Source organism: Eleutherodactylus coqui, chromosome 11 (genome assembly GCF_035609145.1).
Source record: "Eleutherodactylus coqui strain aEleCoq1 chromosome 11, aEleCoq1.hap1, whole genome shotgun sequence".
Taxonomy (NCBI): Eukaryota; Metazoa; Chordata; class Amphibia; order Anura; family Eleutherodactylidae; genus Eleutherodactylus; species Eleutherodactylus coqui.
The window spans coordinates 83774157-83791110 of record NC_089847.1 but is presented as its reverse complement, the minus strand read 5'-3'; the positions used below and the strand labels follow the sequence as shown (position 1 = coordinate 83791110).

The window sequence follows — 16954 nt, the reverse complement described above, 5'->3', positions numbered from 1 at the left end:
TAACACGAAAACTTATGACGTCAATAAGACACTATTTACAGTAGAACGTGGCACTATGTGTAGTTGGAGTACTCACGACAGATGCTTGGGGTTCTCCAGGAAACACAGACTCCAGTTTCTCCACACGCTTGAGCGTAGGCTGCTACCGCTGTACAGAAACACTCACAGTCTCCACCAGAATCACAAGCACAAGCATCTTCAACACAGGCATCATAGTACTTGGAAACATCAACCTGAAAAAGTAATCATAATAAATTAGTGGTTTTTAATACATAACAATTATATGTAATTGGAAGAGTGGAAAATTGATGCAAATTCTTGTAAGTTAATAAAGAATTAGGCATGTTGAAATCCAACTTGACCCATTCTTCTTTCCCCAAACATCTACTATTGGGAGAGACAGAAAGTTCCTAGAGGCATTAGATTGCTAGCCAATTCCACTATATTTCTCCGAAGGAGCAGAAGCCTTCCGAAGGTAAAAGTACAGGTATTCTTTACGCATATTACATCTTAGAATGCAATATCTCAATACAGAAGTACAATAACAAAGAAAAACAATGTAATAGGGGCCCATACCTGAGCATGGCAGGCAGAGAAGACTTTACTGTTGAGGATACTACATTGTTTCTGTGCCCAGGATTTCCTATATGGGTTTGCACGGCAGGAATCTTTGGGTTCTTTGGCATCAGGACATGTTGGTGAAACTTTCCAGCTGTTTCCAAATTCAAAAACATCTTCAACCACAGACAAACTTCTTGTGGTGAAGTCATTGTTACCGTTTCCATCGTAATCACCACACAGACCGCAAACTTTACCCTGTGATATTAACATATATTATTGTTTGTGTATGGTAAAACTATTAACTTGTATAGGTTACAGTCCAATCTATATTGGTAATTGTATAGTAAAAGAGAAATGATAGAAGGGGGATGTTGTACAGTAAAGTCTTACCTCGAAGTCTTTACTGAGCTTGATGAAAAGGCTGGTCCTTTTGTCCCACATCAGGATGAGTCCATTATCAGCTTCAATGACAAGGTAAATACCCATATGTCTGACTTTGTATGGAGCAACTTCTCCGATGCCTCGTTCTAGCACTTCAATGTGCTCCTCAGTGAGAATAAGCTCATAGCTCTGCAAATGGAAAATTGAATTCCAGCTCAGGATATAACATAAAGCCAACGACTTTCTTTAAGATAGCTATCCCAACAATCAGCTACCTCTTGGAAACCCTTGTGATCAGCTGTTATTGCAGGGTGAAGTATGTTTCCCTTTCAGTGGGAATAGCCAACCATGTAATACATTAAAGGATCCTGTCTATAACACTGGAGTTCTCTCTGGCCCATACAGGAGGGGAACCAAGTGGGAATCCTTCCTCTTAACATTATTAAGGTACCTTTACATGGAATGACTGTTGGGGCATAAACGCCCAACAGCTATATCAGCGACTACACAGGAGCAATAGTCATTCAAATGAATAGAGGTGGAGTGGGCTGGGGATCATTCCGGCCCACCCACCTCCATTCACAGTAAACAGGAGTCGCTCATAGATTGAAAAGCCGCTCAGAAGACATTCTCTTTCAGTGAGCTGAAACTGACTGACTAGTGACAACTGAGTGATTTCTCAGTTCCATGTTGGGGGCATATGTACACGAGCCAATAGTTGCATGAAATTGCTCATTTGAGCAATTAGCCGGGCGTCTATATGTCCATGTAGAGGTACTATAAGCCTTCAATACGAAATAGGGACAAGCCTTGTCTTTATTAGACAACTTCTTTAATATATTACTTGATTTTAATTAAGTATTATTAATTTCTCACCCCCATGAAGACTTTGATGCTCTTAGAGCAAGTGGTGCCAGTGGTTCCACATGGGATGTTCTCAGTGACGACTCTGAAGGTGCTGCCATTTCCTCCTTTGCTGCAGTGATCCTAAAATTACACACATAGACATTGGATGTGAACAAAGTAATGATCTTGACTATATATGCATCATGCAACTTATGTTATGCACTTTCATTTACCTGGGCAAGTATATATTCACAGTCTCCATCGAAGTTGTAGCGTTTTCCATCAAAGGTAATATAATGTCCATCACCATACACAGCACAGGTGGCCAGGCAGGGGTTCTTTGTACATTGCCACATACGGTCTTTGCAGGTACTGTTAAAATATGGAGGAATTTAGCAATGACACTTTTCACAGACTTTCAGGTACTGTATTTAGTTTAGTTTATGCTTGGCCAGAACTAAATTCTCATACCAAGTATTGCATTTCATTGTGATCTTCTCGCCAGGTTGATATGTGGCATCATTATGAATACATGGGCATTGTTCTTCCTTGATGCAGCCACCTTTGCCATCTGACACCAGTCCTGCAGGACACACACAGCCGGATATGCATTTTGCACTGTACTGTAAGACATAAAAAATAAATGTGTTAAAGTAAAAGTTGAAATATCTTCCATACAGTTGAATGTGGATCAATTACTCATCTCAGCAACCTAGTACACATAACTTGTAAAAAGATTTTACTTTCCAGAAAGTTATTCAGATCCATTTTACGCATTCAGAAAATCAACTGCGGTAGAGACTTCCATATCTCACTGCTCTTACAGTAAAGAATACTCACGCAAGCCATGTCCAAAGTGTGACAACTCTTCTGGCATTCAGAACCTTTGGTTCCCTTTGAAACATTCTTGCAATCAAGATAAACCATAGGAGCAGTGCAAGCTGAAACCACAAGATAAATGTAAGTATTAAAATAGGAAAAAAGATTGCAATATATTAGATCATCAGTGAGAAAGATTATAGCACCAAGAACCATTATAGCAAGGAGTTTTATGGGCATATCTAAAGGGCACATGCCTAAGGTGCTGGTGCCAGGCGGAATACCAATAAGCCACTATGCCTAAAGGTCTTTTTAGGGCTTGACCATACTGTTTTCTGTATCATCTGTTACACGTATGAAGTGCAGAAGTGTGTCCCAGCCTGACCGCGGGTCTCTGGAATCAAACTTAGAGCATCATATGCACGTATGATCCTTCAAGTTTGGTATCCGGAGACTCACAGTCAGGCTTGTACACATTTCTGCCCTCCCTAAGTGAAACAGATGGTGCAGAGGACAGTGTGGTCAGGCCTTCAGCAATGGGATGAAACTGAAAGGGAGGAGACACAAATTAGATATTAGAAAAACTTTCTGATGGTGAGGGTGATCAATGAGTGGAACAGGTTACCACGGGAGGTGGTGAGTTCTCCTTCAATGGAATTGTTCAAACAAAGGCTGGACAAATATCTGTCTGGGGTGATTTAGTGATCCTGCATTGAGCAGGGGGGTGGACCCGATGACCCTGAGGTCCCTTCCAACTCTTCCATTCTATTCTATGATTCTATGCCTTTAGACAGGATTATTTTTAGGCACTTAAGTGCATTACAGTCACCCCCGTGATTATCCCTCCTGTGCTTTCCCACAAGAATGATGACCGCTCAGTGAATGGCCACAATATTTAGATACAAGGATAGGGCAGAAAACTATAGCTTTCCCCCGGTTGATGAAAAACTTCGATACAAATGTGAGAAGGTCTGAATATTTTCTTACTTGGTGTAATTGTTCCAATACAGCTGAGTTGCCCCTTAGTGCAAGTGCTGCAAATTGAAGAATAGCCATGTTATAATTTACAGTAATAGAGGTGACAGTTATATGATAAAGAATGCAAATGCACAGCTGTATGACTATTCACACTTACCACATGATCCCATTTTCATGGATAGTTTCTCCAGACGGTACAACAGATCCCTTGAAGTAACATGGGCAAGTTTCAGCAGAAACGCATTTGCCACTGTCATCCAGGTAGAAATTTTTGGCACAAGTGCAACCATCTACAGCGGGAAACTTGATACCACAGGTAACATCAGGCTCACTAAGGGAACGGCATGTGGGCTGGCAAGTGCTTGTAGAGTAGGTGTAGACCTGTGTTTTGGGGCAGTTGTTCATGTATTTAACTGTGTATGAAAAAATGGAAGAGTAAGATAACTCTGTAAGAGTTTTAAAAATGTTGGATGCGATTAACAACAAATCATCTAGTTATTTCCAGAAGCAGGACTACTCTTGGCTATGGGTTGTTTTTGGTATTGCAGCCCATCACCATACACTTGAATTGGGCTTAGCTGCTATACCAGACGCAGTCCATGGCGCTGTTTCCGATATAAAGAACGGCTTCTGCTTCTTTTGAGAATCATTATATCAAGCCATTAAATTTTTGGATCTTTCTGCACATCCATTTAGAGTATTTTTTAATTTTTTTTCTACATTTTTTTGAAAGACTTACAGCAGACGTTGGTTCTCCATCCCTCCATGATGATTCCTTTGGTAGCACAGGCTAGGACGTAGGATGACAAGGAAGCACACATGCATTCTTCACTTTTCTCACAGTTGCAGGTGTCAAACATACAGTTCTGAAAGAAACAAAAGCCCGCAGTTATCTATCTCTGTACATTATCTATGCAACATTATTATGTACTCTGCTTAAGCAAGCAAGAGATTTTTTTGACTTCTATCACGTGCTATAATTTTGTAACATTTTGATTAGTTGTCATAGATGAAATGCACGGTACGTTATATACTGAAAAACAAAGCCAAACGTTTTGCTATTAAAGGAACATTCCAGTAAGACTGATACTCGATTAGAGCTGAACAGGCTGTGTATGACACAGTGGTTGAGAAAATAGAGACAAAATCCTTGTGACATGCATCTTTTCCTCAAGCTTTGCACTGGCCATGAAACGATATATCAGTTTTGTTTTGAGTGTGCCTTTAAAGGGGAGGTCTATCTCGGATAACCCCATCTGGTCTGAGGAATTGCATGCATAGGCTGGGTGTTGATTTCACTGGTTCCTACATATGTTAATGTGTACTTTCCTTGGTAATTATTATCTGATCACCCTGATTCTAACCAGGGGACTAGCTGAGATCAGCTAGTCTCCAAAATAAGTCATTAGAGTTGTATTAAAGAGAAATTGGCATACCGCTTTGTAAACAGCTGGGTCGACTGTGGCATGGCAGGCAGCAAATGGACCAGATGGATCAGATAAAAGACCACACCAGTGCTGGGCATATTTTTCTGTAATACAGGAGAAAACCAAATATATATAATCTCACCATAGTTACCGTACAGTTTTGAGATATCTTTCCACTTAATTAATTGAATGGACACAAGCCTTACCATTTTCAATACTCAGAGAGCAAGGATCTTCATAGACATTCTTAATATTTGCGCAACTTGCTTGAGTCTTCCATGTGTTGGCGAAGGATGCAGCTGTGCCTTCAATGACACCATTGATGGTTAGGAACTCATCTGTCTGTTTGTCATTGAAGTTTCCACAGAGACCTGAGAAGATGAACATCTATAAGAAGAATGCCTTTTGTAACGCGATTAAGAAAGTGAGAACATTAGTGTAAAGTCAAACCTACCGCATGTCTGACCCTTGTAGGATGGATCCAGAACCACATAAACCTGCATAAATGGAATCAGCTGAGCCACCAATTGTACTCCCAAGTTTGTCTCAACGACAATGTAGAAATTTGAAGGTCTGAAGACGGTTACATTGGCTGCAATTAAATGTGGTACAATTAGAAAAAATAAAACGTGGCAGATGATGTCATATCACAACTATAACCAAGCATCATATATTTTCAATATCATAGCCTACCTGCAGACATGGGCAGTCGAGTATAGATGTTGTTGACAAAGACACTACCGCAAGGCTTGATCACAACTATCTGTTTGGGTAAAAAGACAGTAGAGGTGTGAAAACCGTAGATTTTAATACTGTCTAAAGAGCATTTAAGAGGTAATTCAGCAGTAGAAAGTTCTGCATGTTGCTACAATATACTGTCATCTGCTGAACTGTGGGGGCTCAGATTACAGGGACCCCAACTAATTATTAGAATGAAGGATCTAAGACAGTTCATGGGGCTGAGTTGCAGTACCTTCACAGCAATGTACATGACCAGAAGGAGTCATGATGCTCTACAGAGTGCTGCAGCCCCTTCATTCTAGCAATTATTGGAGGCCCCAGCAATCAGACCACCACACTTATTCGCAAGTGATGGCATATCCTAGAAATATGTTATCAGTTCCTGGAGTTGGACTATACCTTTAATTATAAAAATGTAATGCCAAATGCCAAAAGATCTATACAATCTGCATAATAATAGCAATAGTGAAAATCCTGAAGCACTGAGATTCATAGCACCTCTTATGGAAACTAATTAGTGTGCAGCTAATATCTTCATTAAAAGTTTAGTAAATGCAATTACACATTTTGGGGTTGCTGGGATCACCACTAGACTATCATGCACTTACTGTTTCTCCATTAAGGATAAGAGTAGCACTCTTGAGGCAAGTCTCACTTTCGGTCAGACCACATTTGCGCAGCTCTGTCAGAATGATAAAAGAACTTCCTTTGCAGTCCTGTGTGGAGAAGGAAAGCAGTGACATTTAGTATTAAAGAATATATATATATATATCTGTAAGAAATATGTCATCCATATATTGTCAATGGAATACCATAGTTGTGCTGATTTTAGAGAGTTGCACCACTTGACCATTATATTGCCTTACCTTGGTCAGCACGTAGTTACAGTCTCCGTGAACATCGTAATGACTTTGATCATAAGTTGTAATGTGTGATCCTCCATCAATAGAACAGGTTGCAGGGCAAGCAAAATTTTCGCACTTCCACTTTCCTCCAATGCATGCACTATAAAAAAATGTAAGTAACTGTTTTTAGCACAATGTCTTAAGTAACTGTATTAATCACTAATACAAAACACTACACAGCAGGGACATGTCAAATTCATATCTAATATACAGCAGCCTTTGGTGGCACTAAAAGTTTTGTAATGAGAGGTATGTTCCATGATATCAGTGGACTCCAGTGGTTACAGTTTTTGGTGTTTGATGGTCATGCCCATCACCGTATTAGACCCCTGTGGAAACATAACTACTTCTCTGTATGCCATGGATTTTATAGGGAGACACATAAATATATGGTAAATATTTAACCATTGAGTGATTGCATTGTTTGAATATTGTAAGATTGTGCCATATCGCTACTCTATGAAATATGTTATTTAAAGAGCTTATCTAAGGAGGAAGAAAAGGAAAGGAAAAACACACCGGCTTTGCCCAGGGGCCTCCCCAAATCTTGAATCATATTGGATTTTGAAGGGTGTTCTGGGGCATTATTTTTGCTTATGAAGAATGTTCTTTTCCTATTGCTATTTTTTGTTTTCTACTAGATTCACTTCACAGGTTAAATTATGTCCCTTGTTGATATCCTGTTAACATTCTGAATATACAAAGCCTGTACAACTTTTATATGCAGTTACCTTTCTTGTAAAACACTCAAATTAGAGGAGTTCCAAAAAAAAAAAGAAGGCAAGAAATAGAACCCTGTCATGTTTTAGTAGCAGGCTAGATCTTTGTATTAGGTAACATGTTTGGCGGTTAAAGTTGGCCTTCTTACAAATTGATAAAGCAAAGTTGATAATCTCCAAGAACCAGTTATCTCTTCGAGCCAAAGTCAATACTCAGAAGATTAGAGTAGAGTTGTGAACAATGTATATCAGGGTGGTGATATATTACAAGCCCTCAATGTCATATCACCTATCTATTAATCAAAGAGGGGAGTTTGCACTTAATCACCCAATATTTGATTGAAGGGTGTTTCTTATTATTTTTTTTGAGTGCAATCAAATATTAGGATTGGCAGAGAATTCATACGATACACCACCCAGTCAGTAAAAGGGCAGTTCTCTTACTGATACCACTTTATGTAAATATTCACATAGTGTGGCTAATTGCCTACCATCATTTTGTATCTTGGTACATAATGAACCCGGGTAAAGTAATAGTATAACCTTATAGAACATTTTAATCACAGCTTCTAATGAGACTTTTGTGGTAGCATTGATTATGTACCAGTGCACAACCATATTAGATACTCACCAAGAGCTGCAATGTGTGCTAAAAGATGTTCCAGCAGCATAGTTGTTACTGTTGAAGGTACATGAGCACTTATCAAGTGGGACACAGCCCGAGTTGTTCATGTCATCAAACACAGTTCCTATAAGAAGTAACAAAATTACTTGAATGTTTCCATAAGAGAAGGAAAATGAGATTCCAAACAGAGTTCTACGGGGTTCCTTGAAGTTAGTCAGGGGTTCCTTGAAAGACAGTAACAACAAAACCCCTAATTTTAACGTTAGGCATGACGTAGTTTTAGGAGTTCCTTGGGGAGGCAACAATATTACAGCAGTTTTTATGGTTAAAAGGTTTGTAAATACTATATTAGTAGCTTGTTCTTACAAGATGTGCCAAATACATACCTGGAGGACAGAAGCATCCTTCTAAACAGTGATTTTCGCATAAAACACTCCTCTCTGGGTTGGAACAACTGTCTGCACATGGAGATCCACATTCCTGGTATTGCATGTTGAATGGACATGTTTTAGCTGGAAGGAAGAAAGTGTTATGTTAAACCTATGTAAATGATCATTTCCCTGGTGAGCAATGAATAACATCAGAGCCTCCACAGTATGACCTCTATGACCATTGTGGAAGTCTTCTGAAGAATACTATAGAAGACCCAACTCTTAGTATTGAACATTGAAATGAAGAGTCTCTGTTATACTGATTTAATATGGTTAGTATGAAGCCTCAAATTTCACTTTTTTGTGCATGCATACCCCTATATCTAGTTATTCATTCAATCACATTGCACAACGTTGTTGCCCTTTACAAGCACAATTACAGAAGATACTTACGGCACAGATCTTTAGTTCTCCAGTTCTCTGGTTCACCTCCAGCATGAGCACATTGCCTTGAGTACTCAGCAAATGTGTCACATAAACACGTGGCAAGATTTTTGCTATCACATCGGCACAGGTCTTTCACACAAGCGTCAATGTATTGCTCAACAGCCACCAGTGAATGGCAGCTTGAGAATGCTGTCCCCAGAAGAATCGACTCACAGATGTTCTCCTATTACAAGCAAACACAGGTTTGTAAAGACTAAAAAAATCAATGTAACTGATTTGTTGTCTCCTAAAACTTTTTAAAGAGTTATTTATTTTGTTTTATTAAAACCAGATATATATAACAGACCATAGAAACAGGTAATTTGCACAGTGAGGGGGGATGAATATCCGCATTATCACCTGTAGCCGAAGAGAGCATGCAACTGCCCCAATTAGAGTGTACAGACATAGGTTGTCTTGAGTGGACTTTTTTAAAGGTAGTTGGATGTAGTTTGACACCGGGGTGTCTATAGAAGACATTCTTTCATAGTATTAGCAGTGGTGGAGTTGTGGTGTAACAAGGGCAATAGCCATGAGTTTTTTGCTTACATGATCAGTGCAGTTGCTCTTGGGTACAGGAGGTACATCGGCACACTGTTCTGTAGGTCCATCCAACTTCTGTAGATTTCCGAATTGAGATTCTGTGATTTGGATTCCTACATAAAAGATTTATTATAAGATGAATATAAATGTTTTCCCTGTTAGAGTGTTTAGGAATATCAAGTACGGATCTGTTTTAAGAATGTTTTTGATGGAAATAGTGTATGTGTATTAAGATATTATTTAACAAATTGTATATAATACTATTTTGTTGACATAGAAAGCAAGTAAATCTAACCGTTGGAAATGAACTCATTGTGGATTGAGATGCCATTGTAGTCACCACACAACCCACAGGTCTGGTTGGCATACTTTTCATCCAGCTCCAGCTGTGCAAGAAGAACAATGATAGCTCTTGTTAGACATAAAGCATTAGAAACCAAGATTAATTTTTATCTACCTTGCACAATAGCAAAGATATCAACGATATTCTATGCTCTTACCAGTAGACTGTCATCATCGTTCCACATGAAGACCATACCCAGCTTGGAGGTCATGATGAGATACACACCATGTTTCTCAATTTGTATACCAGAACCACTGAAAGGCAACTGGATACTGAAAACAAGCAGAAGATCAGTGGTTAATAAGACATGTGGCATTTGTATTCTTCATTAATACAATGAATGGATAATTAAAGCAACTCACTCTTTGTCATTTACTGAGACAGTGTTCTTATTCATCACCACTGCAAGTCCATCAATTTTCATGGTGATCCTTTCAATGACTGGAAGTTTGTCCACAACACTACGACGGATTTGGATGCTGAAGTCCTCATATGTGCTCTTACAATTAGATGCAAAGATATAGTTGCAAGTACCGGGGAAGTAGAATATGTCTCCATCAAAGTTCTTGAAGTTAAAGTTCCCCCAAGTGCTGCAAACTCGGTTATTGTGAGCGGCATTGACAGCTGCAAAAAAAGCTAAATGTAACTACAGTTGCAATTAACACAGTGATACCAATAAGCAGTATAACAGCAAAGGCTAATATATTAATTTAGTACCAATGACGTTCTGACAACAAGTGTTAATATTTAGTAGTACATAGCATAATAGAAGGGACGTACATAGAGGAAAGGGGGTCCCATAGCATGGAACAAAGTAGGGCACCCCTTATGGTGCTAGGTAACAGTAACCAAGACAGAGGAACGTAGTGATTGTTTTCTCTTTTCGTCCATGATCCCTTTGCAGTAACGATAGAGAATGGAGTTTTTTTTAGAGATCCCCACACTTAATAGCAAAAGGGATGGGACCAACCTGGTTTTGGCCATCTAGATGCACTATAGCAACCACGAGGGCTGTCTATATGGTATGTACAACCTTGAATAGTTGATGTATTATGGGAATAGATATGACAACAAATTTCTAGTATACCTTTCATATTAATAAGGAAACATCATTGACGTACCTTTCACTACAGTATGTGATGCCACTGGGATTACAGATACTCTTGGAGGTCCAGTTACCAAAACTGCAAATAAGTAGGGAAAACGTTAGGATAGCCATGTATGTTTTGTATCAGTATCATCAATGGACTATAAGGCATTTGACAATGTCCATTCTAACAAATTGATATATTGTAATTGATGGTTTGATGAATACATTATAGAATTGGCAATTAACACTTACTTGCTGGTCGTTTTTGATGTTGTTGTTGCTGTTGTCCTTGCAATGTTTCATCAACCGTGTAGTCAATAGTCTCATCTACATTGTAGTCTCCGAGTCCATATTCCTGAGCTGTAACAAAATAGAAAATGTATATATTTATGAACATTACATTGATACTGCAGATTTGTTGTCACTAAATGATTAAAGTTGACTTTAAAATATGAATTCTGAATAAGAAGGCTATTGGAGCTTTAGATTTGGATGCCTATATGTGGATTTCGATGATAGCTTAAGTAGTGTTGGTGAAATTAAGACTATGTATATGTATAACTTTAATAACCTGTATAAGTAAATACAAATGCTTTGCTATTGTACATACTTGTACAAAGTTGAAATTAAGAAAACGGTAGGACTTCCAAATATTCACTACTGTGCAGTATACTTATCTTGGTTCCAGCAAATTGGGGGAACAGAGGAACAAAGGAGAAAAATCATCTTTGTGAATTTCCCTTCTTCTTAGATCTGTACCCATTTCTGATGACAGTAAGTGGGTTCAGAGCAAGTATTCCCTGGACTTGAGTAGTATTCTCCACTTTTAGAGTGGGTCTATAGTATAGGGTCTATAGTATATCTCTGTATATGGTAATGTACAGAAATATATATTTGCCTAGGCTATAATTAACACTCTTAGAGTCTATATATGTGGTTTTGTCAATGAATGTTATGTTCACACATGGTGTATACTCTGCACATTTGCCACAACGGAATTGTGTGTGGAAAATCTGCAGCATCTACAGAAGCAACATAATTGATGAGATTTCTAAAACCTCTGAAATTATAATACAGATTTTCATGGTGGATTTTACAGTTTACAATGCATAGGGTAAATCCCATAAAAAAAATGCACATGCAGATTTATCACGGACAATATTTCCCATGTGGTTGTACTGTAAGTAATATATCTTATTAAATTGTGTTATTTGTATAGGGCTAACTTATTCCACAGCGCTTTTAGGTAATTTATTTATTACCCTGGGCACTCATTTTACTGACCTCGGAAGGATGGAAGGCTGAGTCAGCCTTGAAGCTGGCTACCTGAACCATGCAGGGATTGAACTTGCAACCTTCAGGTCATGAGTGAGAGCTTAGGACTGCATTTCTGCTGCCTTAACACTCTGCACCACACAAGGCTCTATTTAATAGATTGTGAGCATAAAAAGTGCTGATTAAAGACAGGAGAGAACTGCAAGCAACATGGACCGATATGTAGTGCAATCTGCTCACAATACCATTATCATCTATATAGTGTGAAGAGCAAATATGAATAAACATATGTTTGCCAAGATTCCCTTGCATAAAAGAGGTAGAGAAAAAAATCATAATATTACACGTCTTTTTATAACCCCTGTGTAGATATGCAGTGATGTCATCATACACCTGTTCTCCAACCTGTCACCACACCTGCTTATGGCTTTGAATGCTTGGGCATGAGTCTTTCACTGAGATTTGCAGAATATGTGCAGTACATAGAAGCAGCCGGGCTGAGTGTCAGATAGCTAGATAGATTTCTCAGCACAACTGTACTATTACTATTGTTCCTTTATGTGTATACAAGGTGCACTATTTGCATGAACACAACACTCCAGCTAATACAGGTAACTGTACCTAGAGAGCAGTATTTGTGGAAGCGTGCCCTAAGCCTTGTGTTAACACTGCTGACACGAGTTTACTATTTCACTATATACATTGTCATATTGATGGGAACGTAAAACTTTTTAGTTATTTTTTTCATTGCTACTATTATTAACTAAGTTCTTCGTTTTTCCTGTCCTTTGACAGAACAATTCTTGCAGGGTTAGTCCACGAACTGTACACACAAGCAGTAAAGTTGTCCATGTTTTATAACATGCAGGTTTATAATTATGTACAGATTCACTGGTAACCATGAAACAGTATAAAGATATCAGCTATGTGCTATGCTAGCAATGTTCAAGTGACACAAACAGTGAAAAAGTACACGTACAAAAGTAGCAAATGTTAACTTGACAGAATGCGTTAAATACAAAATCCGTGCAAACTTTGAATTAACACAACAAAAGTTATTGAGAAAGTCAAGTTAAAGTTTGCTGCAGCTGTGTGCTTAACATATTTAGCAGCATCTACATAAAAATAGGGTCACATGTTTAAAAATTGTACAGTAATGAAATGGAGCAAATTATGGTAAACAGAACCAATGCCACATTTAGGGCATACTCACACGGTTGATAAAATCGCATGAGTTTTGTGCGTTGGGAGACACAGAAAACTCGCACCAAAAGAGAACCTATTTTTTTCAACGGGTCTATTTATATGGGTGATTTTCGTCTTGCAGTGATGCACAGCTTACAATTGCCCATGTGAATGCAGCTGACACACATATTACTACTATTTGACAGCCCTGACAGTTTTATGTACATATTAGGTATTGGAGAAGTCGTCTAGACTTTTTTCCAGTTTTAGCTGCGACATATTTAATATTGTTGAATTTCCCTAGTGACATTTATCACAAGATTTATGATCCATTATCTATCAAATGGTACATCACCTTCAGCTGGTCATTGGAAATATCCAATATCTCCAGAAATACTTACCAGTTAATGGACCCAAGATGACTAGTAGGATCCATAGCGGGACCCTACAAAAGGTCCCCATCTTCTTTGTACTGTAGCTGTGACAGTACAGTGGAGTGTAGGCAAGGAACGGGCTGGTCAGTCTGGAGGTGATCTTTATATACACTTGTAAAAGCTGCATGGCGCTGCGCCAGGATTGCTCCACACAGTAACATGGGAGGAGTCGCAGGTCTTTCCTCTAATTGCAGGTGTATAGGAGGATGCTGGCATAAGGTGTGGACTGTATGCTGTACGCCTGTGTATGTTTGGCTATGTGCGTGCCTCTCTCACATGGATTTTGTGGTTTGTAGGAATAGATTGTGCCCTTATCACTACTGATTTGCTCTAATGCATAAATTGTGTCTAACTCATTGGTAATATCTGATACTTGTATGTTGGAAAATGTCTTCAGGGAATGTATCACAAGTACTGAAATATATGAAGGGGAGATGGATAGATACATAGACAGACAGACAGACAGACAGACAGACAGATAGATAGATAGATAGATAGATAGATAGATAGATAGATAGATAGATAGATAGATAGATAGATAGATAGATAGATAGAAGGATAGATAGATAGACAGATAGATATGAGGATAGATAGATAGATATGAGTTAGATAGATATGAGATAGACAGATAGATAGATATGAGATAGACAGATAGATAGATATGAGATAGATAGATAGATAGATAGATAGGAGATAGATAGATTAATACGTGATAGATAGATAGATAGATAGATAGATATGAGGATAGATAGAGAGAGAGATAGATATGAGGATAGATAGATAGATAGATAGATAGATATGAGTTAGATAGATATGAGATAGACAGATAGATAGATATGAGATAGATAGATAGATAGATAGATAGATAGATAGATAGGAGATACATAGATAGATAGATAGATTAATACGTGATAGATAGATAGATAGATAGATAGATAGATAGATAGATAGATAGATAGATAGATAGATAGATAGATAGGAGATAGATAGACAGATAGATACGGGATAGATAGATAGACAGATAGATACGTGATAGATAGATAGATAGATAGATAGATAGATAGATAGATACGTGATAGATAGATATGAGTTAGATAGATATGAGATAGACAGATAGATACGTGATAGATACATAGATAGATAGATAGATATGAGATAGATAGATAGATTGATATGAGATAGATAGGAGATAGATAGACACATAGATACATGCTCAAGCTCGGCCGAAACGCATCGCATAATAAAGATTTCCGATTTCATCATTTGAATTCTGCCTGCTTGCCTGGACCCAGGGGTGCTTTTCAATAAGCACCCCTGTGAAGTAAGTGATACACGCTGTTTAACTGGGCCTCACAATATCTCTTTATACTTTCTACCTGTTACTTTCTAAACACACTAGAGCGCTGGTTATTTTTTTGTATCACACCTATCCGCTTTGTCTTTCCCGTGGTGTTCTTTTTCACTTCTGGGACCAACCATGACGCTCTCCCTGAGATGTCTCCAATGACCAGTACAAGAAAGTCCACCTACGTATTGTGAGTTGATGCGCAATCTTGGACCTTGACGTACCGGAGCCCACTACACGGGCCCGGCGTCGCGGGGTGAGTCCTTCTCCACAGCTTCTTATACTCTCTGCTTGACACTATATTCTCTATCCATTGTCTGGAATGCTACCCAATATATATTTCTTTCTGATAGATAGATAGATAGATAGATAGATAGATAGATAGATAGATAGATAGATAGATAGATAGATAGATAGATAGATAGAATATAAGAAATTATGGATACTGTAACATTTTCACTTTTCAAGACAGGCTGTTGTGATTGGCTGCAGCAGCCTGTACTGTCCCATACACAGGCTTCTGCAGCCTGTAAACACTATGCCACAGCACAGACTCTAAAGCTGCTAAAGCGGAACTTGAAGAGAGCTGAGAGAGATGAGTATTAGCTGATTTATTATTTCTCTGAATGCCCAGGAGTTGCTCCTGTTCATATGGAAATTAGGGCAGTGTGATACTAGTGAGCTTTGGTTGTATCTGGTGAACATTAAGCCCTCTTGACATAACTGTTTTAGTGACTTTTTTCCATGATATAAACCACTCAGACAAATCTTTTCTTGGAACTCTAATTCCTCCTGGAAATGTATGGATAAACTGACAACTGGGTGTTATCATTCCTTCATGGGATGTAAACTCTATGTACTTTGACACTGGACATTCAGTAATAATAATGTAAGAATGTGTAGTATGCAAATAAGGGAGATGGAATAATACCTCCATAGTGCCAGCTATTGGAAGGCAGCATTTCTTCAAGCTGTGGAGGTATTATTCCATCTCCCTTATTTGCATATTACCCAGAGGAGCATGAATGGCCTTTTGAGTCTCCTCACTCACCGTCTAGGTGCTTTCCCAAAAGAGAAACAATACAATTTCTGACCCCCATTCCAGGCCTCTCACTAGCAAAGCCAAACTCCTACTGTAGAAGGGCAAATACCCTGAAACAGCTGTCTGTACATGGAGTCTGGCTTTGCTTTTAATTCCCAGTCATTGTAGCCTCACCTACTCTCTCTGTGCTATGGGGATATCCCTCAGGGGCCTGCAAAGCAGGGGAGCTATGGGGGATTTCCCCATAGCTCTGCACTCTATCCCTGCTATGGGAAAATTTCGAAGACCTGTGGGGCTTCTTCACTCTATCCTCCTGGAGCAGCTGTGTTTCTCCAATCAGACTTTAAACCAGCAAAGATCATGAAGCCTGATAACTAGACAGTTGTGATTCTAAATATATAGTAGAAGAGAACATTAAACCCCTTTGATTTACCACATTTACCAATCTTTGTACCAGTAATCCTTAAAGGTGTTTTCCAGGGAGAATACTATTGATGACCTATTCATAGGATAGCCTAATCAAAATATGGTCCAGGCAGCATCAGATGTAATCAAAATATTTTCTTTATTCCTCCATAAAAAAACTAGCCTTTTTTTAATGGAGGACTAAAGAAAATATTTTGGTTACATCTGATGCTGCCTGGACCATATTTTGATTAGGATTTCTACTTGGGTCATGATCCTGACCTAGGCTGGGCTTTGCAATTTTTCCCTCCTCGCTTTGTAATACGGCTTTGAAAGACACCAGGGACCTTGATTTGTCCCTAAAGTGCTGCTGCTGATATAACTTTGAACTATCCATAGAATAGGTCATCAATAGTTGATCGGCTGGGGTCCG

The 16954-nt window shown here is 38.6% G+C and overlaps 1 protein-coding gene across 1 annotated transcript in view; it reads right to left on the bottom strand.

Moving 5' to 3' along the window:
* LOC136581732 (mucin-5AC-like) overlaps positions 1–13757 on the bottom strand; it is a 35064-nt gene extending 21307 nt beyond the window's left edge. The window contains exons 1-26 of the mRNA XM_066582356.1: positions 13697–13757; positions 11088–11195; positions 10867–10929; positions 10108–10369; positions 9903–10017; positions 9698–9788; positions 9409–9515; positions 8827–9043; positions 8389–8514; positions 8009–8126; positions 6620–6758; positions 6362–6469; positions 5706–5775; positions 5467–5604; positions 5219–5383; positions 5022–5116; positions 4325–4451; positions 3743–3998; positions 3595–3641; positions 2629–2729; positions 2260–2411; positions 2022–2160; positions 1819–1929; positions 952–1131; positions 577–816; positions 77–233 (exon numbers count right to left, since the gene is read on the bottom strand). Of these exons, the coding sequence (XP_066438453.1) occupies positions 77–233; positions 577–816; positions 952–1131; positions 1819–1929; positions 2022–2160; positions 2260–2411; positions 2629–2729; positions 3595–3641; positions 3743–3998; positions 4325–4451; positions 5022–5116; positions 5219–5383; positions 5467–5604; positions 5706–5775; positions 6362–6469; positions 6620–6758; positions 8009–8126; positions 8389–8514; positions 8827–9043; positions 9409–9515; positions 9698–9788; positions 9903–10017; positions 10108–10369; positions 10867–10929; positions 11088–11195; positions 13697–13757 (3493 nt within the window). The remainder of the gene's footprint in view (positions 1–76; positions 234–576; positions 817–951; positions 1132–1818; positions 1930–2021; positions 2161–2259; positions 2412–2628; positions 2730–3594; positions 3642–3742; positions 3999–4324; positions 4452–5021; positions 5117–5218; positions 5384–5466; positions 5605–5705; positions 5776–6361; positions 6470–6619; positions 6759–8008; positions 8127–8388; positions 8515–8826; positions 9044–9408; positions 9516–9697; positions 9789–9902; positions 10018–10107; positions 10370–10866; positions 10930–11087; positions 11196–13696) is intronic.
* Positions 13758–16954: the final 3197 nt, after the last annotated feature.